Source organism: Cydia splendana, chromosome 2 (assembly GCF_910591565.1).
Source record: "Cydia splendana chromosome 2, ilCydSple1.2, whole genome shotgun sequence".
In the NCBI taxonomy this organism is placed as follows: Eukaryota; Metazoa; Arthropoda; class Insecta; order Lepidoptera; family Tortricidae; genus Cydia; species Cydia splendana.
Genome location: NC_085961.1, coordinates 7418124 through 7445777, shown reverse-complemented (window position 1 = coordinate 7445777; position 27654 = coordinate 7418124). Strand labels below are relative to the sequence as shown.

At 39.0% G+C, this 27654-nt stretch overlaps 1 protein-coding gene and 1 long non-coding RNA gene across 2 annotated transcripts in view; both read left to right on the top strand.

Annotated features, from left to right (window-relative positions):
• Positions 1 to 27654, top strand: part of LOC134803200 (uncharacterized) — a 238342-nt gene that overhangs the window by 154303 nt on the left and 56385 nt on the right. The window lies entirely within an intron of this gene.
• Positions 8299 to 27654, top strand: part of LOC134803179 (uncharacterized) — a 35670-nt gene continuing 16314 nt past the window's right edge. The window contains exons 1-3 of the mRNA XM_063775885.1: positions 8299 to 8493; positions 12025 to 12205; positions 15646 to 15805. Coding sequence (XP_063631955.1) covers positions 8414 to 8493; positions 12025 to 12205; positions 15646 to 15805 — 421 coding nt within the window. The 5' untranslated portion in view covers positions 8299 to 8413. The remainder of the gene's footprint in view (positions 8494 to 12024; positions 12206 to 15645; positions 15806 to 27654) is intronic.

Sequence of the window (27654 nt, the reverse complement as noted above, 5' to 3'; positions counted from 1 at the left end):
TAAGTTTCGTCTTGTCCGTGTTCATTTTCAAGCCCACCCGTTGTGAAACTTGGTTGAGGTCATCGAGCATCATGCTGAGTTCCTCCATCGACTTTGCCATGACTACGATATCGTCGGCAAACCGAAGGTGAGTGATGTATTCGCCGTTGATGTTGATGCCAAGTCCTTCCCATTCCAGGAGCTTGAAGGCGTCTTCCATTACGGCAGTAAACAGTTTCGGAGAGATAACGTCTCCCTGCCTTACGCCTCTTCGCAATGGAATCGCCCTCGTGCTCTGCTCCTGTACTCGGACCGACATGGTGGCGTTACTATACAAACACTTCAACACTTCGATGTACCGATAGTCAATATGGCATCGCTGAAGAGACTCAAGCACCGCCCATGTTTCCACCGAATCGAAGGCTTTCTCATAGTCCACAAACGCTAACCATAATGGCAAGTTATACTCTTCGGTCTTCTGTATAACTTGCCGCAGCGTATGGATGTGGTCTATGGTACTATAGCCTTTTCGGAAACCGGCTTGTTCGGGAGGCTGGAAGTCATCAAGTCTGTGTTCGAGACGGTTCGTGATGACCCTTGAAAACAGCTTATAGACATGGCTCAGAAGCGTGATGGGTCTGTAGTTCAATAGGTTGTTATCACCTTTTTTGAAGAACAGCACCACCTCGCCTCTATTCCATGTTTCAGGCGTTATGCCCTCGGACAAGACGGAATTAAAGAGCTTCTGGAGGACTTTAAGTACCGGTGTTCCACCCGCTCTCAGAAGCTCTGAAGTGATTCCGTCTTTGCCCGGCGCCTTGTTGTTCTTAAGCTGCTTCAGGGCCATCCTAATCTCGTACAGACTGATGTCCGGGATATCTTCGGTATAATGTCGGGACAGCTTGGCTCTTGGATCTCCTACCAAGCTGTCAACGGGCTTTGCGATCGAAGTGTATAACTGTCCATAGAACCTCTCGATCTCACCTAAAACCTCCGCTTCGCTCGACGCTATGCTGCCATCTCATCATGCTGCATTTTAATATTGTAGGAAGGTTTATTTATCTATGCTAAAAGTGAGACATTCGTATTATTATCCGTTCAAGAGAAAAAATAAAAAAGAATGTATTTTTTACTGTAACCTGCTTAACTTTAACCTGTGTTCAATGTATAGGTTATTGTAAGTCATGAAAATAACTTTTTCATTTTCCGTTCCCTTTTGAAAATTTGGGGTACTTGAAGTAGTAAAACATATTTTTCATTCTTAAAAGTAAAAAAAATACAAAAAAATTTTTTTTCATTACTTTAACCTGTCGATGCCACTTTCTTGAGAATCAATCCTATAGTATTTTTCAAACTCGATGGGTATTAGGATGACAGCTGTCATTCCAATACAATATTGCGAGATTTGGCGTTTTTAGGTTATAAATTATATGGAGATGACACCTGTCAACTTACCCTTCGAGTTTGAAAAATAGGTAGGTACCTAAAGATTATGATTTATATTGGTGAAAGAAAAAACTAAAGATAATGAGAATAAAAGAAAGTGGTGTTTGGAGTTAATATAAAGTCCAATTAACGGTTAAACCTTAACCATTTAAAATGTTTTACTTCCTCTCAGTCTTTAGAAGTTAGTGCGAATCGGAAACGGAAATCGGACTTTTTCTATCGTGTTTCGCAAATGGCGTGACGGAAGTGAGTACTTCCGCCGTCGAATTAAAACTTTTGCGGCTAGTAGAGGCTTCATAAAATGAAGGCGTTAAATTACCACGTTCAGTTAGTTCATGAAAACGGCTACCTTATTTGGAAAACAGAAACAATTTCCGCTTTTTACCTGTAAATGTATTTACTGCTTTACAAAAATAAATAAATATTTACAGGACAGTCTTACACAAAGTCCCACGGTAAGCTCAAGAAAGCTTGTGATGTGGGTACTCAGATAACGATATACATATATAATTTACAAATACTTAGATACATAGAATATCCATGACTCAGGAACAAATATCTGTGCTCATCACACAAATAGATGCCCTTACCGGGATTCGAACCCAGGACTATCGGCTTCATAGGCAGCGTCATTACCCACTAGGCCAGACCGGTCGTCAAATAAAAATACATACTTTATCAAAACTTGCTGGTTGGAATCACTAGTTTTTATTGTGGTAATGAAAGTAATTATTAAAATATGGAATTTTAGAAGTCAAGCAATGGCAAGTTGATCACTGTCACTCGTTGTTATACTCTTGCGAAGGAAATGAGGATAGCCGATGTTCGAAAAATTCATTTCGCGGTTATTGATTTCACTAGTCAAACCTACGCCACGGCTACACATTTTAGGAGTAGCTAGATCAGTGCCCCAAACGAGTTAGTTCCGCGTAGCATTATTCCCGGTCGCATTTTTCCCCACTAGAGTTTGTTTTCGTTCATAGATGTCACCATTATCATGTGTTCACCGGCGTTCCTTTCTCTATAATTAATACTTTCCAAGTCGTTTTTTTCGCATTCTTTTTATTTCTTAGGCGATAATATTACCATGTCGTCTCACCGCACTATTTCATTTCAAAAAACATTTAGTTCACAACTTAGCTAGACGGAGCCCCGCCCGCTTCGCGGGGCTCCTATTTCTGGGCGGTTTGTTTTTTCCCGAAAGTGTAATGTTTTCATGGACGTCACACTAAATTAATAGGTTAGGTTAGTCCATTTTAGGCCATGAAATATGTAAATATCAGTTTGATTCAGTATGTACTTACCTACATATTTTCTAAAATATTCTTCTATAGGTATATACCTATAACATTTAAAAAATCCTTTAGCCTCGAAGTAAAATAGTAGGTACATTACGATACAAGTGGGAAAAGTAGGAAATTCGCAACGAGTGGCGATAAATTGAAATACGACCGAAGGGAGTGTTTTAAATCGACACGAACTGCGCATTACCTTTTCGCACGTATACTCGTATTGTACCTACAAAGTTTACAGTACATATATGGCCCTTTAAATTTTTTACATAGTCACGTATTGTCCTTAATCCCACGCTAGGGCGGTAAAGTAGCACCATAAATATGTAGGTACTGTAAATTATATTTTAGCCTTTCACATACTGTTACTCTTGTTTTTTCATTGCTTCCACCCACGAGTATGCACTTAAATATGTCGTTATTCATAAACGTTGTCAAATCTAACACATCGTCGATAATCGTGTATCCGTCATTTTGGCATTTCTGTTTCCTAGAAAGAGACAAAATTCAACAGGGCTGAACTTACCTTAACACTGTGAGTTGTACACATATTTAATTACACAAACGGGTCTACCGCGATATAATTTCATTGTTTTTACCTTTAATTCTGACGTTTCAGCTGAGTTGCACCAGCTGTGGTCACGGAAAGACTGACGTCCCAACAAATGTCAACGGAGATATTAATAAAACATCACCAAACTACCCAAAATTAGTTTATAAAAATGTTCGTGCCGTGGACAATAAACATTAAACTTTAACGGGTAGCTGCAATTTCTTTGTCTACCCCGAACATTTTTATAAACTAATTTCGGGTAGTTTGGTGATGTTTTATTAATATCTCCCATGGTCTAATAAAACATGGTCTTCTCTTCCCAGAGTGACACGGGACTACGTCATAATAACATTGCCACTTTATTTCAACATAACATGTTACATGGGTACATTATACCTATGGTTAATAAGTTAAAATATTTCTTATTAATTTTATAATTTTCATTTATGTGTATTTTATCTTAAATTTTACAATAACACGTCGTTTTTAATTATTCGTTAGCGATATCTTCCGATTCACGAAATAAATTTCAGACGTTCGGGTAATTCTGTTTACACTACTGGCAACACAGGATAGCGCTGTCACATTTGACAATTCGGATCTAGATTACTTCATGCCCTGACCGTCATCCTTGTCGAACGCGTGTTAATTGTTATTTCCTTCTCGCTCAGTGTCAGCAGTCACAGTGTTTTCCAAAATTTTCACGTCGTAAGCTTGGTAATTAATGTGTAACTGTGAATTAGTTTTTCAAACGTTTGTCTTGCATAGATAAATAAAGTTTAATTTAATACATTCGATTTGTCTTATTTTACTATGTTTCTACATGAATAACTTAAAATTAATGCCGTTAAAATAATTTTCACCGTTGGTTAAAATTCTCCCACATTTTAAAGTTTGAGAACCTGTAAACAGCATGATGACGTAGGCCCGTGTCAGTTAGGTCATACGCGAATCTCGGAAGAGAGTACCAGGCGGAGTATATTATTATACCATGGGACGTCAGTCTTTCCGTGACCACAGCTGGTGCAACTCAGCTGAAACGTCGGAATTAAAGGTAAAAACAATGAAATTATATCGCGGTAGACTCGTTTGTGTAATTAAATATGTGTACAGAACGCGAGAGTTTAAAGTGTTATACTGGGAGTTGTAGATACAGTCCGTTAATATCTGGAAGCATGGCCACCGAGCCGGAAGTAGCGCCGGAACCGGCAGGTGTGTTCTGATTAAACGCCGAACTGGGCAGCGATTGTTCAAGTTTACATAAGCGATCTTAGGCCATGTAACCTATACGGAAAATACGCAAAACTCTGCATAGAGGGCGTCACTAGGTCAATAACATGGCCTATCGTAAAACATGACAATTGAAAGTTCGGTTTCTGCATCTCTATCACTCGATAGATTTCGATAGATAGAGAGGCAGATAAAGAAATTTCGATTTTCACGTTTCGCGGTAGGCCACCTGTAAACAAACCGCCTTGATGCATCAATGTCATAGTGAAAACTTGTCAAAAAACTGTTTAAGGCCTATTATGTATAGGTTACTCTATGGTTTACTAAACAAATTAGTGCTGCACTCTGGAGGCAGAACGTTGCAGTAATACTGCCTATTGAATTTTCTGGTTACGGTGGAGGATATCAATGTTAAAAACAGCTTAATAAAAATGATTATAGTCCAGATAGCTATTTACACGAATAGAACAAACTATAGTTGGTCAAACCAAATTGTCAGTAAATAAGAACAAAAAAAACTATATTCATCCTTTTCTTTTGGGTGCTAGTACTAGTGTAAGACAAAGGTAGTATGATTCTCTCTGTCTATGTTTGAAATGAGACAGTCCTTTGACAAACTATATTTCGCAGTTTGGCGAAGTTCTGTTGTAGAAACAGCAACACTCTTAACTGTCCATGGGTGGACCTTATGCCTTTTGTAATAAGGTCTACAGATGGACAGTTAACAGTGTGGGCGATGGTACTGGTAGTTTTAATTTTATGCTTCTAAGACTTTTTCTGCTACTCCTACCGAAAGTTCCATAAGACCATCTCGTTCGGCCATCTCCCGTCTCCCCCTTGTCACCTCTGTAGTACAGTGTCTCTGAGCAATGAATGATATGACCATCCTGAACGGCTTAACATAACCGCCTGCATAGAACTGCCACATACAGAACAACACATACTTGTATGTTTATGAAAGAGGCATATGTTCAGCAGTGGACGCAAACATGCTGAGAAGAAGAAGAAGAAGAAACGGATTAACGTGTAACTACTACGTTACTTATCTCATAGAATACATTTTATTTCCGATGGCTTAAGATCACTAAATCTGGATCACATGACGGCTCGCTGCATTCGATAATTAGCACCATGCTTGATTATGCTTGTTAGTCCTGTCCGAATTCCGATCATTATCTGCTTATCTGATCCTATCTTAATTTGGACGTACTTCATTAATATTGACGTATCGGCCAAAAGACGTCTACTCCTGGCTGTCCGCATTCAACATCATCAAGTTACATGACAATAATTATAGAATAGAATAGAATAATAGTACATTGTAGGAGAGGACGGAAAACCGCTAAAAGATGGACGAGTGCGTTTGAGGGCCGACACGTTAGTGGAGGCCCTCAAATAATACGAGTCCATCTTTAGCGTTTCCGGCCGAGGCATTACATAGTGCTTTTCACGACTACTGCGAGGAAATAAGAAAACATTTGCATAACTATAAGTACTAGCCTGCGATTTCTCTGGTAGCAAATTACTAGCCACTGCCTGTGCTGTCTCTTGAATTTCGGTAGGCGTCAGCGGAAGAATATAATTTTCTTCACTAGAAGAACTCATTTTTATAGCGAGCGTAGATAAGTGTTTCTTGTATTTTTTAGTCAAACACAATTTACACTATCCAATGAGGAGGCACACTGAAAGGTTAGGACAGATGTCGCCCCAGCAATCCGTCATTGTTTACGATTTGTGACAAGTGTATGGTTGCGTATTTTTTACTAATAGTTACTTGTGATTTATCAAGAAAAATGTATTCATTTATGACTGTACGGGAACTGCAGACCGAGCTTCGAAGGAGAAGTGCTACAGTTGGTGGAAAAAAGGCTGATTTGATACAAAGATAATCACTTAATACTTATATTTGAGGTTATCTTGTGTATTTTACCGTTTATTCAAATTTTCGAAGGCTCACGTGCAGTTTTTCCTTTTATATTACAAGTGTTCGATCGAAAACAAAGCTTTTGTGTATACCTGGATCACCTGGATGTACAAGAAGGCGTTTCATATACGCCCGCCCTACGACACGTCAGATAGGTACACAAAGTCGTGATGCGTATGGAGTACAGCATGTGTGGCCAAGCCATTATGCCCTAAATTATGTACTAAGTACTTCATTAAAACTTAGCTTACCTGTGTATTTACTCTTTCCAAAATATTTATCTTCCTTAAAATGCATCCTATAAAAACGGTCTTTGTCATTTGCCTTAGTTTTTGATACTCAAAGCTTTTTCTCACCGATTTATGCATATCGGGTCCTTGGGAAAAAAGGGAGATCCTATATTTCCACAATTTGTCGCACAATATTGGAGTATTTCGGAGAAAAAGGAGAATGTTTACAATTTATTTGATAAAATGTATGTGATTTGACAGTGACAGCAACTACATTACGGAGGCGCCACCTGGCGTGATAAAATGTCAGTTTGTGTCCTCATTCAGTAAGTATTTTAAAAACCCGCCTTTTTTACTTTTTTTATCATTTTTAAGAGGCGTTTCAAACCGACTCTAAAATTAGAAGCGTTTATCGTAAAAAAAACCACAAACAGCTACAAAAGTAAAAAACGCCTTAAGCGTGAACTGCATTGACTGAATTGTAAAAAAATGAACTGAATGGTTTGTACATTTCTTTTTTTTAAACATGAAATTGGTCCTATAAATAACCTAATTTTATTTTTGAAGGAAAAAGTTGCGCCAAAAAAGACCTTTTATTGATTTTTATGTTTTAAATGATACTCATTGCTGTAGCGAACCGTCACCAATGACAGATTATGATAACAATGAAACATTGTAGTAGTGGTGGTTCAGGTGCTACAGCTATTGCCTACTTTCCAGCTCGATCAGTAAAAATAGTATTTTTCCACATATAGCTTGGGTCGTGTACAATTCGGATCCGGGTATGTCCTTAAAATGGAACCGGGTATGTCCTTAAATGGACCCGGGTATGTCCTTAAACTACTCATAGTGTTGCGTTCCTGCCGGTGAGTAATATTCCGAACAGACTCTACTACGCCTAGAGTCAGACCAAGAAAAGTCTGCAGCGGATTTGATAGCCCACGCAGTGCAAGTGTTATTTAAACATCAAACTTCTATGAAATTATGACGTATAAATAACACTTGCACTGTGTGGGCTATCAAATCCGCTGCAGACTTTTCTTGCTCCGACTCTAACAAACTTCATATTAGCAGTACATCGGTGTAAATATATAGACTTTAAAGTACCTACGACATTTAATGGCTCCTCTACATGAATGGCCAACGCTGGCCAATCCAAGGGACGCATTTATGCATTAGAGGGAGCAAGTGATATTGCTATCTCAGTCTACCGCATGGCTGTGTCCCTTGGATTGGCCGGCGTTGGCCATTCGTGTAGAGGAGCCATAAAACCTTCATGTACGGTTTACGTTTCAAACTCGTAATGACATTGATTTATCAATTGACATCGGCTAACGTCACCGTCAAACGCCACGTCGACTTTCATCTAAGTTTTGAGATTAAATATAATTTTATTTACAGTAACTTCTTAGTAATATATGTTACAAAATTTTTAATATTTTGTACAGTATCTGTGAGTGTATACAAAGCGTTTTCAGTTTAATTTTAGATTGATCGTGTTATAGACAAAGGTGGGTTACTACCATAAATAAAAGCGCAGGTCATTGGTTACTACCAAAGTTTCATTGATTGTTACTAGTTGCATCCATTGCAATCAATCATTTTATGTAACTAGTTAATAATTTGAAATTATGGGCCTACGCTATTGAGACCCATGGTTTTAGCAGTGAGCGATAAAAGGCTGTTAATTGATGAATTTGACTTCAACACCACATTTCTTGCTGCAAACGACACTGATGGGCTTAATGTACTGTGAAAGATGTATTGTCAGATATTTGTGCAAGATTTAGGTATCCTCACTCAGGACTCTAAGGAGATAAACCTGGGAAATTGCCTTGTGTAAGTATTTTCAGCATAGATTCGCAACAAATTGGCGGTGATATTTAGCCATTTACAGCAACTATGGATAATTCTTCTTACTTATTGCATAACTACGGTTATTGTGCTAAATGCCCGACGCTAGGGTTCCTCTGCCATATGCTGCTAATTTATTGCTTTAAGTAGGTACAAACGGTTAAACTATTGCCAACGGCAACGTCAATGTTAACGGTGCCAGTACCGGTTAACCGCATCACAATCACTGATCCCGAATATGTGCGGTTACCCTGACCGGTATGCCCGTACCTAATAGTTCTCCGTAGCCAACTGCACCGATCAGCCGTAAAGCAATGCTATTGGTTAATCGCCTGGCTTTTGTGGGAATATTTGAATAGTGCTGTACGGCAAAATATACTAGAAAGTGATGTAGGTGTGATCCAAATTTAGAATATTATGTATTTACAATACACGTTGGTTCCTGTCAAAATAGTCGTCATTCTGTGCCTACTTTATTTTTCATTTCATGATTTTTACCTGACCGAGGTACAGGTATTTTGCTTGAGTTTGGAGCAACATAACTAAGTAGTTTTGGTTTATATGTCGCAAAAACTGATATAGTGTTCCCACAAGTTTAGGTACTTACTCAATTTTAGTATACGATTTTAGTTTAAAAAATCGTTTTCAGGGCAGAATAAATGCAAAAGCGCGGTATAAACACGAATATTGGGGAGGCAATACCTATTGCCAACGGCAACTTCCACGTAACCGTACCGGTTAATCGCATGGCAGTCACTCAAATATGTGCGGTTGCCTGAATCGGTATGCTCGTTTAGTGCTGCAGCGATCAGCCGTAAAGCCAAGCTATTGGTAAATCGTTTTTGTAGGAAAATATTTGATCATAACAGAATCTATTCGAACGTGATATGCGGGTGAAATTCAAATACGGGATACTACTTAATATGCCTATGTAATACCTATAGGATTAAAATATCTTGACTTCTTCTTCTATTGGAGCACGATTTCATCTGTTATTATTGATGCTGACTGTACCACACTTCTTCTATTCATTCTTTAAAGTGGGGCAGGTAGAAGTATCTTACTAGAGTTTTAAGCAGCTAAGGCCCACTTGCACCATCCGACTAACCCTGGGTTAACCGGTTAAACCTGGAGTTACCATGGTACCATGGTACAATTTAACACTGGGTTGACGGTTAAACCGCTTAACTCCGGGTTAGTGGGATGGTGCAAGTGGGCCTAATGATAACAAATTAATTATAGGTTCTTAATGATGCAATAATTAACAATTTTCCTAAATTTATACGAGTCTGCGTATGTTATCCGATTTAATTTAAATTGATGATAAAATGCTATATTGTCAGGGTGCTGTAATCGGAAACGATACGAACAAACGGCCGGCGATACCTATTGATTAGGGCTTGCAAATATTCGAAACTTTCAGGTATTCGAATATTCGACTTTTTCTGACGACATATTCGAATATTCGAATAATTATTCGAATATTATAAAAAATAAGAAAAAGAACGAGAAATCGGTTTATTATCGTTTTATTCAAAAGCTTTTTTCACATATTGCTAAAACTAATGATATTTTGCAGAAATTAACTAGATTTTATCATCCTACTATGAGATGCCCACATTTATAAAAACAAGTAAAATGCCAAAATAAGACGTATTCAATATTTCTAGATAAAACTTTTATTATAAATGCGTCGTTGCGTGAAATAATATAACTTTAACCATCCAAACACCTAGGTATGTAAGATATTTTTTTTAGTAGGTAATTATTTTTTGATTTAAATTAACTTGTAGTCACTCAGAAGCCTGTACCTAATTCCATTGTATTTTGAATCTTTATTGACTTTGTTTGTTTTGGCAAGTTTTTATTCCTAAAGGTCGACTTAATTATATAATATTGGAATATTTAAGGGAAAAAGTTAGTTGACTACTGGGTGGACTATTCGTTAGCTAAAGGTGCATAGTTAGATTACCTAGTTGGGCAGGTTTGATATGATCAAATTTGAGAATTGCGATAAGTGCGGGCAAGGTTTAGTCTTCAAAAAATCGCTTAACGCACGCTTGCACTGAATAAACAGAATGACCCTTTATAACTTAAAACTTACGCACCGTAAAAATAACATACTTTTTGATTTCGTTTTCTTTCAAATTGAGTTAAGTTTCACTGTATTCACGAAGTCTATCGAGAGGAATACAGTAAAAATATTATTTCGTTCCTCATTCACTGTAAATACCCGGAAAATACACAGAAACGGTAACTACAGCGGATGAAATAGATTTTTTATACTAATAAAAAATATTCGAATATTCGAAACCTGAGCGGCCGAATATTCGAATATCAAAACAGGTCGAATATTCGACAAATTCGAATATTCGAATATTCGAATTGCAAGCCCTACTATTGATACGTAATGCCACCGATGGTGCCGATACAACTGTACGTAGGTACCGGTTAACCGCACCACAGTCAATGATCCTGTATATGTCCGGTTAGGTACCCGTTTAGGTCTATTATTTGCTGCACCGATCAACCAAGCACTACTATTTTAGTAAACCACTTTCTGAGCCATGATTTTGTAAATGTTTTCAAACATGGAATGTTTATAATAAATCACTACTACAGCTTATAAAACAAAGTCTTCCGCCGCGACTGTCTGTTTGTGTGTTTGTTTCTATGTTCGCCATAAACTCGAAAACTACTGAACGGATTTTCATGCGGTTTTCACCTATCAATAGCACTTGATTCTTGAGAAAGGTTTAGGTGTATAATTTGTTAACCCGTGCGAAGCCGGGGCGGGTCGCTAGTAAATAAATATCGTATACTTACTCTTATTCGAAATACTTACTTAACCCAGTTTTACAGAGTAAGGCTTATGCTATTTGTATCTGTTTTAATATCCGATCCCATAGGATTTTAACTTAAGTCATCATCTTTGTAGCATTGTCCCGGCATTTTGCTACAGCTTAAATTACGATTAAGAATAACCTTGGATTATAAGTTTCAATTTGATATCGGCGGGATGTATTTAGAGACGTGTAAGTAAGTATGTATATTTGTTCTTTTCTTTCGCGTGTTTTACCATAATAAAAAAATACGGGCTATGGCCGAAACGAGAGGAACTACTTTTTCTTCCTTCCGTTATCTCGGCATTTTGCCACGGCTCATGGGAGCCTGGGGTCCGCTTGATAACTAATCCCATGATTTGACGTAGGCACTAGTTTTTAGAAAAGCTACTGTCATCTGACCTTCCAACCCAGAGGGGAAACTAGGCCATTGGGATTAGTCCGGTGAAACCCGAGGAACTACATTATGAGAAAATCCATTAAATTATGTTATCTACACATAATTATATCACAAATATGTGATGCTTTCAAAAACCGCGGAGTACGACCGCACTCTTTTACTTATAATATTAGCAAAAATGACATGAAAAAGTCTCTTATTTTAAAGGTTTATAATTTTCTCGGATTCGCAAACAAGGTATAATAGTTTGAAGTTTTATATACTTGTCCCTAGCTTAACCATGGCGAAGATGACAGAAACCGAGATCCTAGCCAAGATGAAGGTGCTGGAGGACCGTATTAAAGCACCCTCGATATGGGGCCGCGTGCCGTGCGGCGTTCGCTTCGAAGATCTTCAGGACAAATACTACGAGGACGCTGTGAGGCTGTTGAAGAAACATTACTTGTCCGAGGAAGTAAGTTGTCCTATCATAATTTTTTTTTCATAGCCTATATTGTGTCCTACTGCTGGGCAAAGGCCCTTTCTTCTGCCACTTATCAGGGTTTGATGCAAGCTCCCGCCAGTCGCTGCGAAAAGCGTCGAGGTCATCCCGCCATCTCTTTTTTGGTCTGCCTCTGCCCCGGCTAGTCTGCGGTGTCCATGTAATTTAATGGATATAGGTAGTAATAAATCCACCACACCACTACACCTAGCCACGTACAGTAGTAGTCTTCGAGCAACGCCGGCTTCCGACATGTCGGAAGGGAGGAGCCCAAGCGATATCTTACCGTACAAGTCGCACTTTTCACTCACAACATACAAAATACAATCTGTAATGACGACATAAATACATCGAAAATAAGTCATTTTATTCGGTATTCGGCCAAATTCACTATTCGGGGCATTTCTAAAAATGATACACGTCAAAGACAAATCTTGCAAACTTCGATCTCTTTTTGTGTACGGATGAGTCACTACACGCATTGCCATAGGTACAGTCAGCCAAGAAAGTGGTCACTTTTCGACTCTATCATCTGATTGATAGAGTCGAAAAGTGGTAGACCACCTTCTTGGCTGACCGTACAGTTGTACCTATGCTTCGGTAGGGGGAAATAGTACGAATGCCGCCTCCCTTCCCAGTGTTTCTCGAAGGTATTTAGTAGTAGTGAGGTAGTGACGCACCGTCAAGGGTATGATCCTCACTTTAATTTGCTCCATTAGTGACTTTCTGATCAAGTTATAGTTATTAAGCTAATTTTAACTCACATGTTTAGGTAAGTCACTCACGCGACATGGTTCGGAGAATCTATTTCTCCTAATTATTTATTACATTCATGTTAGTATGTCTCACGACAATAAAAAATTGATTAATTTAATATAGATATGTACCTACCTACACTTTATGGATCACTGGTCCAATTTGTAAGTAATCCATCAAATAAACCCTATTTATTGCAGTAATCGACCCTTTAATCTAATTTTCTTTGAGTTTTTTCCATAAGCATTTCATGCCAGCTCAACACAAGCTTCAAAGGAACAAAGAATTTGCATTTCCCTCTCGTTTCACGAGCACAAAAAGTCTTGCATCTGCTTCAGACATTGAGCACTTAATTAGCAAACTGACAGAGAGGGAAGATGAATTTTTAAATTTTAATTTAGTTAATTAAGATATTTTGCGCGACGGGAAACTGACCGGAAAGCAATCGCGTTGAGCTGCAGTTCACGGGTCTACTGGTAGCGATTTATCAGTTTTAGTTTTTTAGTAACTTAATTTTTTTTACGTATATTTCTACCTACGGAAAAATCGAATGGGATACAAAAAATGTCTACCCAGAACTCCAGCCATCATGGCGGCTAAATAATTATGAGCTCCAGGCTATGGCGGCTAAATAATTATGAGCTCTAAGTTAGCTATTTCACTATTGACAATAGCATTATTAACATAATAATGCTATTTATTTTATGGGCTTAGGTCAAAGGTTAACTGGCAGAGAAAGCTCTTTAGCAGTCCATGTTTTATATATGAAATTTTTTGTGCAATAAAAATTAAATAAAATGAATAAAATATAAATTTATATCCCTAACCACATGCCCATTTTTTAATATAAGCAAGAACCGCATCTAAATCGTTTCATTTGGACATTTAATGTCACAGCGCAAAGCAATCAGTGAGTTTAGTTTATGATGATTTCCCAAGATCCGCTGCTAGAGGCCCGCGCCTCACTCAGCACTCAAGAATTCTTTGGGATTCTTTTTTTAATAAACCTCTTTTGGAGTTTATCCAAGAGACATAGCTTTTCAATTTGCTTCCAATTCCCCAAGTTTCGTTTCACCCGGGTAATTAGATTAATTTACCAAAATTGCGTTTTCGTACAATGAAGAAATTTGAGGTCCGGTCATCGTTTCTGTTCTGTGGATACAGTAATATAATAATCAGTATCTTGACTTCTTACAAAACTGTAATGTAATTTAATATGGCTACGTTTAGTATTTTCAATCTAAGAGTTTCAAAATTAAGTATAATTATAGAGAAAAATCGTTTTAACACAAAAAATGGCGAGATGTTCAGTCGGCTGAGTAACTATTTAATAATACGATATTTACGGCATGTAATTAAAATTTTCTTTATAACTGGACCAAAATATTTATCAGATTTTCAAGAGGTAATTAAATTGCATTGAAAAATTATAATTATTGTCATATAACTTATTAAGTTGTGCCCATCCCAGTCTCTGTTGGGAACTCGGTACTCGAAGTTGTTGACTCGTACATCTACCTAGGACAAGTAGTCCAATTAGGTAGGTCCAACTTCGAGAAAGAGGTCAACCGCCGAATCCAACTCGGTTGGGCAGCGTTCGGGAAACTACGTAATGTCTTTTCGTCCGACATACCTCAGTGCCTCAAGACGAAAGTCTTTAATCAATGTGTGTTACTAGTGATGACTTACGGCTCCGAAACGTGGTCTTTCACTATCGGCCTCATCTCAAAACTCAAAGTCGCTCAACGAGCTATGGAGAGGGCTATGCTCGGAGTTTCTCTACGTGATCGAATTAGAAATGAGGAGATCCGTAGACGAACTAAAGTCACCGACATAGCCCACCGGATTAGCAAGCTGAAGTGGCAATGGGCAGGCCACATTGCACGCAGAGAAGATGGCCGATGGGGTCGAAAAGTGCTCGAGTGGAGACCACGGACTAGCAAGCGCAGCGTAGGACGTCCACCCACAAGATGGACAGACGATCTTGTTAAGGTCGCCGGAAGACGCTGGATGCGGGTCGCTTCCAACCGGCACGTATGGAGGTCCAAGGGGGAGGCCTATGTTCAGCAGTGGACGTCTTATGGCTGAGATGATGATGATGATGATGATGAACTTATTAAGTGGGAAGTACTACGTACTCGTCCATACAAAAAGAGAAAATGTTTACCCACTTCTAAATATTTTCCATTCTCCATGATTTTTTAGTACGTTATTGATACAATGAAAACCCAGGTTTATAATAAGTTATCCTTTTGTCAAAATTTGCAATAATTAACATATGTTTTTTTTAAACCGAACCTATAAATCTAGAATATATTATGCTGAAGCGATCGAAATCAAAATCAAAGTGATTTGTTAAGATTTAATTAGTGGAAACCGTTTTCTCCCGAAATGGAAATTGTATGAAAAAAGTAGGTAGGTACCTAATTGTCAATAGCTATTCTTCCCTCTTAACTTTAGATTTGGTTCGACTAGTCAGACAAAAGCACTATTCATTCTTACAACGTCATCCGCTCGGACCAATGCTGTTTATTGTCTTAAAGGGCCCTGACGCAGCAACACGAGAAATTCTACACTTTGTTTTCTCAATTATCAAGAAGCTTAAGAATTTTTTACGTAAAAAAATAACTTTCCTATCGTGTAACCTTCTCTTTTAGCTGACGTACAGATCGGTAAAGATAAGCGAGGACAAAGAGGGCGTGGACGAGTTCGTGCACAACTTGCGGATATGGATGAAGGACAAGATGTCGATCGCGGCGGTGAAGGAGGGCACGGAGAAACTCGTCGGATGTCTCATCATGCGGATACAGGAAAAAAGTGAGTTAGGGTGGTATTCCACCTGTCCAATTTCTTTGTCCAATGTCATTGCGTCTCACTGTCTCATTAAGCAAAATGTGAGATGCAATACACTTTGGCCATAGATATTGGACAGATGGAATACCACCCTTATTGATATAAACTATAACGATTTCTTGGCGTTTAATTGATGTAAGTTGCGGCTTCTTAAAATTCCTAATATTCTCAGAATCATATTTTTAGCTTGACTTACGAACTTGGAATTACGAGCACAATTGATTCTACTCTACTAGAAGAAAAAAAGTGTCCCAACTTTTCAGAATGCACTTACGTTATTTTCTATGGGCACTTAATATTGAAGTAACGTAATGGAAAATCGAAAGTGGTATGAAAACTTAGATTAGGACACTTTTCTCTCTTAGTGCTTAGTGCTTAGTGCTTTGCTCAATAGTGCTTGTGATTCTGAGTAGAAATAAAAACCTAATATTTCTGTAAATTCTAAGAATATGTGAACTTATAATTAACTTACAATTGATTGCGTCGCGTATCAACAAACTTGAAAATGGCTTCCAACACTCGTGACCTCGGTGGCCTGGAAAAAGATTGGTACACGTCGACATCATCTTATCATAGTTACCCGCGCAGAGTTTTATTTATCATCTAGAACTTCTCCCACAGTAGGGTTCTAGGGTTGTCACTCAGTTGATACCTAACTGGAATAACACTCATAATGTCCAGTTTTACAAACAGGTAGATACATATACTAATTACTGCATTAATTCCCATGTGGATGAGATTCTAAAACCATCGGGCATCATCCCGATTTGCTCGTCGTCCCGAACAATGTTTTTTGAATAGAAAACTTTTTTACAATAGGTATAACTGACGATCCGGGTTTCAGGATTATGAAACTTGTTTCAGTGGTTTGTTTCTGATTCTGTTAAGTTAAATGAAATGACAAAAGCAAAATAAAAAATGATCAGCAAAGGCGGACTTGCGTCGCGTTATTGCTAGTAAGTATTTTGCGGACATACGTTCACATTAACATGTCATATTATTCCACTTATGTACATATACAGGGTGGAAAGGCACGACGATCCTTCCCGGAAGTATTAGGTCGTTTAAGTGATACAGAGACTATTGGTAATGGTAAGAATCGTTAATTGAGTAAAAAATAAAAATTGCAAAAATACTACTTTTTAACTGTGGTGATAACCCTATAGCATGTGCACATGACGGCTAGATTAAGGATCTCCGTCGGGAAAGCTCGGGACTTTACACTTTTTTCCGATCGTTGACAGTATCGCAATGATGTATGAATGACGCATAAATGTCAAATAAATCAAATGCATGCAAAAATATTACAAACAATTTTATTACTTTCTTAGATAATTACTTTTTTCCAATATTTAATACTATCTTCTTTTCACATACGGTGTTCAAATGTACCTCCGTGTATTACAACGCCGCCGCAGCCCGTACCCGAGTATGTCGATGCACATGCGATATAGTGTATGCTCTTCGTCATTTATCCTCCGCAGAAAGCACCAATTAGCCTTTGTCTCATTTCGTCCGCAGTTTCACATTCCGTTTGGTTTGGTACACCATATCTTTTACACAGCCCCACAAATTTAAATAGCCACGAGCATCTAACATTTTTATTTGAAGAATATGGCATTCAATAAGTATTATTATTATGTTTATGTGGGCCTTTGACTGTCGCTTCGACCAAGCTGTGATCTATTGTGACGGCCCTTTAAAGTTCATTACTAATGCCCGTTGAGTCCAGGAAATTCCAGATTCTTTGGGCCGTAATGCTCTGTACCTCATAGGGTTCCAGTATATGTCGCCCTAGGTAGGTACTTCTTTTGGACATTAGTGGTCCGCAGGAGCAGAGGATGTGCATAGCAGTCTCCTCTGACTCTTGGCAGAACCTGCATGTCGCATCTTGTTTTTTCCCTATTTGAAACATGTGTTTGTTCAACTTGCAGTGTCCAGTCAAAATTCTAGTCACCGCACAAGTTTTGTGTCTTTTGAGCCCTAGAAGCTCCTTAGCAGTTTTGCTGTTGAACCCTTTGATTAGAGCTTTCGAGTGTTCTTGTCCTCTTACGAACTTCCACCAATCGATTGCTCTCGTTTTTTCTATGTTGTTGAGCAGAGAATATGCATCCCGTTTTGTGGTTCCACAAAAACGGTTCTGGGCCGACCAGGGGTGTGTCTGCGCCCTTTCTAGCAAGTTCATCCGCTTCTTCGTTTCCGTTAATGTCGGAGTGCCCTGGTACCCATCTAAGTATGACTTTGTTGGAATAAGCCAGTGCATTTAGGTTTGATTTACAGTTCTGGACTAGTTTTGAGTTTGACTCAAGAGATTCTAGTGCCAGCAGAGCAGCCTGGCTGTCTGAGTTGATGTAGATATGCTGGTGTCTTAGGTTTCTATCCAGGTTGATCTCCGCACATTTGTTGATGGCGAAGACTTCTGCCTGGAAGATTGAGGCCTGTGTGCCCATGCTGACGCTAGCTCTGAGCTTAGGTCTCTCACCATAGATCCCACATCCTACATCATTGCCTTTCTTGGAACCATCCGTATACCAAATAAGGCTTCCCTCTTCGACGAACATTTGGTCGTTAGTCCATTTGTCTCTAGGAGGTATTTCTACTGTGTACAGTTTAGTAAAGTGACATTGAGTGTGCGTGTCATCTGTGGGCATGCTAAGGGTTCTATTTGCAAAAACCCAGGCCTTTAGTTTGGTTAATGCTTGAGAGCGCCATTTTGGCCTGTTTAGCGTGCAGATTCTGTAGACGCACTGCTTGGCCTCCTTTTGCACCTGCAAGTGGAGTGGTATAATATCCAGCAGTGCATCTAGGGCCGCTCCCGGTGTCGAGGAGAAGGCGCCTGTTGCTGTTAAACAAGCCGGGCGTTGCAGGCTGTTTAATGTGTCTATTGCCGTCTTTTGGTTGGTTTTGTTACACCAGACTGCGGAAGCGTAGGTGATAATTGGCCTCACTACAGCTGTGTATAACCACATAGCAATTTTGGGTCTTATGCCCCATCTCGCTCCTGCCATGCGACAGCATGACCACATGGCCATTTTTGCTTTTTGTATGATGTTCCTCAGGTGAGGGTTCCAAGTTAACTTTTGGTCGAAGGTGACCCCCAGGTACTTGACCTCGTCTGAGAATGATATTATTTGTCCATTAAGTCTTGGTTCTGTGAGCTTTTCGAGCTTGCGTTTTCGTGTGAATGGTACTATCACGGTCTTGCTCGGATTAATGGACAAGTCATTTTCTCGACACCATTTGAATATGGTGTTTAGAGCTCCTTGCATTAGGTTGGATATCGTGTGGAGGCATGGGCCTTTGATGATGACTACAAGGTCGTCGGCATATCCTTGTGTGTCATAATCTTGGCCTGACATAATTGCAAGAAGTTGGTCCACTGCTAGGGTCCATAAGAGTGGGGATAGAACGCCTCCTTGTGGGCACCCTTTTGTGGTATAAAATTCATGCTCTACAGTGTTGAGGGTTAGAGTGGCTACTCTATTCGAGAGCATGCTATGTACCCATCTGGTGGTGGTTTCGTCTACTCCCTTTGATTTCATACCATTGAGTATGGTCTCTGTGGGCGTATTGTCGAAAGCACCCTCGACATCAAGGAACGCACATAGAGCGGTTTGCTTATCCTCTAGGGTTTTCTGCACCTTGTCAACCAGGTCAAGTAGGGCAGTCTCCGTAGATTTTCCCTTTTGGTAAGCATGTTGGTTTACACTTAGTGGTCTTTCCACAAGGTTCAATAAGTATAGTTCAATGAAAATTTAATTTCAAACATCAGACGTCTTGTCTATTTCCTACCATGCAAGAAGGTTTGTTAGTTTGGTATTAAAGAAGTATTTATTCTTGATTTATTCTTAGTATTTCATTTTTGCAAGTTCATTTGGTGCAACTAACACAACCTACTTGTTATTTTTAATTATTTTAGATAGTTTCCAATTATTCGAAAATAATTTTGTGAAACGTGTTAAGAAACTAAAACCTTTTTATCAGTCAAGGAAACCAGAGATATTTATAAGACGATTGCGTACTTTTGAGTGGTTGTCAATGTCACCATTTGAACTGTCGTTGTAAACAATGTTGTGGTTAGTATTATTAATATTAAGGAATAATATAACTATTTCATTCAAGTATTGAACAAGTGGAACCACTAAGAAAGCGAAAATCCTGCAATGATTCTTACCGTGCTGTAAGCAGACCTAAAAATGGTTAGATGGCAACAAATTAGCATAATTTCCTGTCGAATACTGATTGTTTACAAGTAAGTTCATTGACCCTGTCACCTGTTAGGGTTAGAACAAAGTAGTTTTTTGCGTGGATGTTTAAAAGGTCATAATTTAGAAACGGTTGCCCATATTAACATAGTTTCTATGGAGAAAATATAGAGCTTAGGCTAAACTATCTCCCATTTCCGGAAAGGATCGTCGTGCCTTTCCACCCTGTATAGTTAATGTTTTCCAAATGTCTTCCGTTTTTAAAAGTGCCTAATCCTTTTCTCGCTCCCAAAAACTAACCTTACCTAAATCTTATTCCAGCAAATCCTTCTCCAGATTATACAGCACTACATATTAGGTACCATTTATTAGGTCTATTATGTACCATCAAATTTTGATAACTGCCATTGGCAATACATATTATTTGCTCAAATTAATTATTCTAGTTTATGGCAACCAACCATAACCACGTTTGCCGAATAGGTTAAACCGTGCATTTTTTGCATAGGAATTGCTGTATTTGGGAACAAGCGGAATAGTCGGCTTTTTATCCATCTAACGGCAAAGCCAACTGTACCGGAGCGAGCGTTAGCAAACATGAAAACTGCAGGATTGACGTGAACTAATCCCCGGGTATAACTAACACCGCTACTAGTTCACCTGAGTTTGCAATCCGTGTCCAGCTCAATTGATGAATTTTTCCTTACATTTTTGTGTCCAGATCGCAAACCCCCTCAGTGGAATGCTCACATGGGGTCAGTAAGCAATGAGAATATCGCCCAAGCTGTTATTACAATACAACCGCTTGCAATCGCCGGCGAATTGATTACTCGACAAACCAGTAGAAGGGCACTCACGCTTCTCGCATTACGTATGTTTTTTACGGATCTGGAAGTCAAAGGTACTCTGGAACTCAATTCATGTTCGCGCAACCAATAAGGATACAAGGTCTGGCCTCGGAACAGATAAATCAATCGCGATTCGTGCCAGCTGCTTGTTCGCACAATGCGCTGGATTTTGTGCGATGTAGGTCAACCCTTAATCGCTTATTTTCTCGCAACTCTCCCTTTTTATGGTTCCGTAGTCCAACGAGGATTATGGTTCATACAGTTTGATTTATTGGTCGGTCTATCGAAGAAAGTCAGATATAACGAGCTTAATATTTAAGACTCTTTGAAATCAAGGTCAGAAAAATATGGATAAGTCAATGGCTTGCCATAGCTTGCTTATAATGCTAGTCATTTTTCAGTTCACAAAAATAATAATTACTTTTCACGCCACTGTTCGGAAATGTGGCAATAGATGGTCTAAAACCAAGCTGGAAAGTAGGCAATAGTTGTAGCACCTGAACCACCACTACTACAATGTTTCATTGTTATCATCATCTGTCATTGGTGACGGTTCGCTACAGCAATGAGTACCATTTAAAACATAAAAATCAATAAAATGTCTATTTTGGCGCAACATTTTCCTTCAAAAATAAAATTTGGTTATTTATAGGAACAATTTCTGGTTTAAAAAAAAAAAGAAATTTCAAAACCATTCATTTATTCAGTCAGAACATTCGATTCACGCTTAAGGCGTTTTTTACTTTTGTAGCTGTTTGTGGTTTTTTAGCAAAAACGCTTCTAAGTTTAGAGTCGGTTTGAAGCAAACAACAGAAAAACGCCTCTTAAAAGTGATAAAAAAGTAAAAAAGGCGGGATCGGAAAATACTCACTGAATTGGATAGTGTAAATTGTGTTTGACTAAAAAATACAAGAAATACGTATCTACGCTCGCTATAAAAATTAGTTCTAGTGAAGAAAATGATATTCTTACGCTGACGCCTACCGAAATTCAAGAGACAGCACAGGCAGTGGCTAGTAATTTGCTACCAGAGAAATCGCGGGCTAGTACTTATAGTTATGCAAATGTTTTCTTATTTCCTCGCAGTAGTCGTGAAAAGCACTATGTAATGCCTCGGCCGGAAACGCTAAACTCACTCGTCCATCTTTTAGCGGTTTTCCGTCCTCTCCTACAATGTACTATTGCTAACCGTTTGGGAACACCACGCTGCGTTCCAGAACAAAAATAGTCGACGTAGCTCGGAAAGCGGCCAAGCTAAAGTGGGACTGGAGCTGATCATGTCTGCCGAATGCCGAGCGAATGTGAGCTGTGGGCCAAGATCGCCACAGAGTGGCAGCCCAGCTCAAAACGAGGATTTGGCAGACCACGTCGGCGATGGCGAGACGAGTTAGAGTCCTTTTTAAAGGAACGGCCAGAGACTGCACTGGATCGGGAACACTGGAAAAAGTGGGGAGAGGCCTTTGCCCAGCACATTATTGGCTCCCAATAATAATAATAATAAATTGTTAACCGTTTAAATCATTGGACCACTGGACATTTCCAGCATCTAGGGCAGAACTAGAATGCTATATGACTTAGAAGATATCTATTCCGTTTGATTTTCCGTTGTGGACGAAGCCACATCTGTTCCAAAGCCCGATTCTGATGTGATATTTTTTTATTGTTTAGAACTTGTTTTGATACGACCTTGAAGATAGTCATAAGGTATCTAACGCGCACCAACAAGTGCGAGCGACATGCCTGTATGGCAAGACTGTCGTATTTCTAACGCACCAATCAGCGTAATCAAAACGAGATCAAAACCGTAACACATCATTCATCAGAATCATTTATTTTGCTAGAATATTACACATATGGTAAAGTTTGTCACGTCAGTAGATGGGTTACATGAATGCATGTTCTGCCACACTTATGGCATGCAAAACTTACACTAAAATGGATTACAAATAAAACAGAATCGGCCTCCGTGACGATTCACATCGAACTCTTCGAAGACACGGATACTGTTAAGAAGCTTTCCGTAACTGCAACTACCCGAACTGAGGATGCTTTTCCAGAGTTTGGTGTTCCACCCCGTAACTCTCCACTAACAATAACAGTTCTTAGGGGATCTGTGGCTTCACATTTCGCTTTAAGTTTTATAAACGCCGTCAGATATATTGACGCGATTCAAACTTTGAAATATCGGAAGTACGTAAACATTTTCTATATATTTTTTAAAGTATTAGAATTCGAAATATCGTTGTTTTGGCTTAGCCAAAATTTTATCGGTTAAAATCCATGTATATTAATTTTATGTGGAATTATTTCCGTTCTACCTATTTGACGAAATTTTGATAAGTGAACTCTCTACGCCACAATAATTACGGCTGTTAACACAGATTTGCAGTTGAATGAAATAACCAAATGAAATTTAATACTTTATACGGAACCCGTCCGAACTCCGAAGCCAGGTTCGTATTTCAAAAGAGATTGATTCAATTGGAAATCAGATATACAGGAAGGCGAGGAAAGGAACGTGGCATAGGCGCTGACCTCCATTTTGCGACAAAAAATATCTACTCATAAGGTGCTGCTACATCGCTGCTATCTACAACTAGCGACCAGCCCCGGTTTCGCACGGGTTAACAAATTATACACGAGGAAGGTTTAGGACCTTCCTCAAGAATCACTCTATTGATAGGTGAAAAGCGCATGAAAATCCGTTCAGTCGTTTTACGTCTGATATTAACGTGAAGCTGGCAGATGTCTTAAGACGATTGCCAAAAAAAAATACGTAAATAATAAAGGGTAGATTAGATACGAGTGTGCCACTTTTGTACATACAATAACGATTTTTCACGTACTTTATCACATTTTCCTTTTTTTTCACTCAGCGCCGAGTATACGCGAAATCCAGACGGATCATGATTGTCCGCTTGGGACTAATTTGTGAGTTGTGAGCAATGAGCATCGTTTCCTTGACAATTGCCTCTTTGCGACGTAATATTGTAGGCTGCGTTTAACGTAATATATGCCTCCTGTACGTTAATTTTGCCCTGCACGTGACAGCGCAGATGGTATATAACGTCACAAACAATGTCTCCACCAATATTGAGAAACTGAGGCAGAAACACTGAGACGAGGCTGTGTTACAGGCTAATATCCCTTTTTCACGCATCTTTAGTGTAGTAAGTAATTTATATTTCAAGACGAATTGCGTCGCTCCGCAGATGTGCCCGACTTAATTCACTTTTCGATTGAAAGAAATTTCATTTCGCGCGAATTGTTGGGAAATTATTTTAAATTTATGTTAATTATTCAGCAACTTGGTTTATATTACGAAGGGCGATATTTATGAATAGGTTGTTGGAATTACCCTCATTATCAGAATTAAAGCCATATTCTGTTGTATGTGAAATAAAAGTGGGTGTATGTATACCTTTTCATGCTCCCACACGAGTTTTCTGCACAATTCTTGCTTCATTGGGACGAATGGGACGTTCCATTACACGTGTAAGAAACCTCGAAATCGTGACCCAATACGCATTAGGTTTCCTTTGTTATTAATAAAGGCTATTTAAAAAACTGATTTGCAAGACCGAAGTGATCCCATAAGTGTTCCGTGAACAAAGTTTAGTACGGAACACTAATAAAATCCCCCCACAAGGTGGACTGACGACCTGGTAAAGGTCGCGGGAGTCCGCTGGATGCGGGTGGCGCAAGACCGGTCATTGTGGCACTCTTTGGGGGAGGCCTATGTCCAGCAGTGGACGTCCTCTGGCTGATATGATGATGATGATGACGATGAAAAATAAAATATCTGGGAGACCGAGCATGGCTCGGAAAACTCAAAAATGCGCGCTTTTCTAGAGATAAGACCTAGATCGATTTATCGCCCCCGAAAACCCCCATATAGCAAATTTCATCGAAATCGTTAGAGCCGTTTCCGAGATCTCCGAATAGCCCACGCAGAGCAAGTGGTATTTATGTCGTAGGCCGATCGTACGATCAGGCAGATCGTAATGTTCCTGTGTAATGTTTTGACGTTAGTCACATCAAACCAATATATAGGTAGGATAGGTTCGTTAGGTTGCTTCAGATGCCCGAAGGGCAAACTGCCCAGAAATCGTCGACTCAGGGAACGAGTCAAAGATTTTCACGTTTGACGATATGCCTAGGAATTTCACGATATGCCTGACGATCTTACGATCGGCCGCCGACATTTATACGTCAAAATTTCGTAAGAAGTTTGACGTTATAACACTTGCACTGCGTGGGCTATCAAAATCGCTGCAGACTTTTCTTGGTCTAACTGTATATATAAATAAACAAGAATTGCTAATTTAAAGATACTTATTATTTTAATAGAGGTATGAATTTTTGGAATTAACTAAAAATACGAGGATAACCAATACCGGCTTATTACATGTTAGGATTTTTTTCAATGAAATGAATTTCCCAGTGAGTAACATTTTATTGTTTAGATCCTTACAGCATTTAGTAACTGGAGACGTCTTGTCTGTCATTTTCTGTACAAAATAGTCTGCCGATATTTGCGGCGAAGGGGCACGTCAAATGTATGGCTATTTGTACGTAACGCACAAGTAGCCATGTCGGATAAACGTCAGTCCATACAAAAGTTTGCACAATTGTGCAAGGTTTTCGGCCGAGGGGTAACCTCTTAAAGGCGACTACAGTTATTAAATGCTCTAAGTTTAGATCCCATGGCAGTAGGTAAGCAATTTACAAAGTTTTGTGCTTTTTTTACATTTTTGTTACACTTTTTAATAAAAAGTTCTAAGAAAAAATGTCATTTATTTAAACTTTCACGATTATTAAACATTATCAAACTGCACAACGGGACTTAATCGCGTAATTAAGTTTTAAGATTTACCTCCGACGTTTCGAGGACGGCGTTGTCCTCGTGGTCTCGGAGAAGACTGGCTCAAGTTGACATCAACATCTTCTAGCCGCGCGAGTTATACGCGATTAAGTCCCGTTGTGCAGTTTGATAAAAATGTCATTTGTCATATTAATGCAATATTAATATAAAATACTGATTTCACATCTTTTTTTAATTACGCAATTAATGCGTACCTACATACATACCTCGCGTGTCGAGACTGTCGAGCGATGAACGTGTCAAGGTTAAACGCAATTTCGCCTTTTAGTTCTAACGAAGCGGCCACACCCTGGCAAAAACTTCTAAATTTGCGGAGACTCGTGAATGCTCGGGGAATTTCTAAGTCTAAATTATCTCGAATAACGCTAAAGAAGAATTACAAGGTCCCTAAGTGGATTCCCTCACCTCTCGGCTCCTTATTGACGGAGCATCACGGCGCCCTACCGGCGTAACCCGAAGCGCACTACTTGGAATCCAATTTACGTACAGGATCGTCTGTTCTAAGTGTTGAAATTTTGGCGAGTTAAGAAACTTGTGAGACTTCGTACAATAGGACCAACGCACGTATACACATGTGTATACATATTATACACATAGACTTAGTTTATTTTCGGCTTATGCACGATGTCGGGTCGCGTGGTCTGAGTCGATTGAAGGACCCATAAGTCGGCTCGGTGTCGGAGAATGCGGTATCATCCTTATACGAACCAAATCTTAGCTTGTGGCTGTTTTATGTTTAGAACTGGCAACACCATGCAGAAGCGTTGAATTATAGCAATTACTAAGCCTATGGCATAGATAAATGTCAAACATGTCCGTACTAGTAAATTTTAACAAAAGTGCGTCAAAACACTCAAAATTAGCCGATTTACTACTGTCTTTACTGCTTTATACTATATAAGCCAACAGCTAATAATCATGCCCCACTTTTAATACCTGGCTCTTTCTATTTTTATTAAATACAAATTGTGACAAAAAAACTGCTGCCTAAGTTTTTCTAATAATTTTCTAGTGTTTCATTTCGTGTATGGTGTGAATTATTTTAAATACAGTTAACATTCGTGCATTCCAATTTAATTGTTGGTCATTGAATTGGATTTATTCAATGAAAACAAAGGGAAATTGAAACAGTATTTGGTTATTCAGGGGTTAACGAATGGTCTAAGAGGTATTTTTTTTACAACCCCTTTGTTGCCCAACCACTCTCACACCCACTGCTGAACAGCTGCCAGGCGCCCGCCGCTAATAATAATAGTATGGCACACTAACTAGAGGGATTGCGTTGCTCTATAAATTGCAAACCTATTTCCGTAGCTCCGTCTAGAACCAAAAAGAAGTAAGTACCTAGATACTATGTAATACGTTTGTTTCTGTCCACGCCTTATTCTTTTTTTAAACTTCGCTCCGATATTGGACCATCAACCAAATCCTAAAGCTGAATCGGAATTCTTTTTACGGTGTGCACTAAAAATTTAGGCTCGAAGCATTCACAGGATCCTCCCCTAATTTTACTACCATCGATACAGCCCAAATCGAGTTTTACTCCGTACTGTACGCAAATAGATTCCGAATAGGTAGTGAGATTTGCCGATCGATTGTCGAAACGAGCGAAATATTTACACGGGCCTTTGGGAGTTTAGGGAATTGTTTTAAATTTTATTTCTAGTTATTTGACGTTTACTGGTATGGTGCACGAAATGCTTTAGTTTTTGAGGTCTTAACTATAATATATAATATAATATAGCACAGGTATCGTATAGAAATAAAAAAAAGGTATGCAGATAAACATTCTTGCTTCCTCAGTCCCCGTATCCACGTTTTGCATATTCGAAATGTCAGTCTCCAGTACAAACCCTGGTAAATTCTAACAGTACA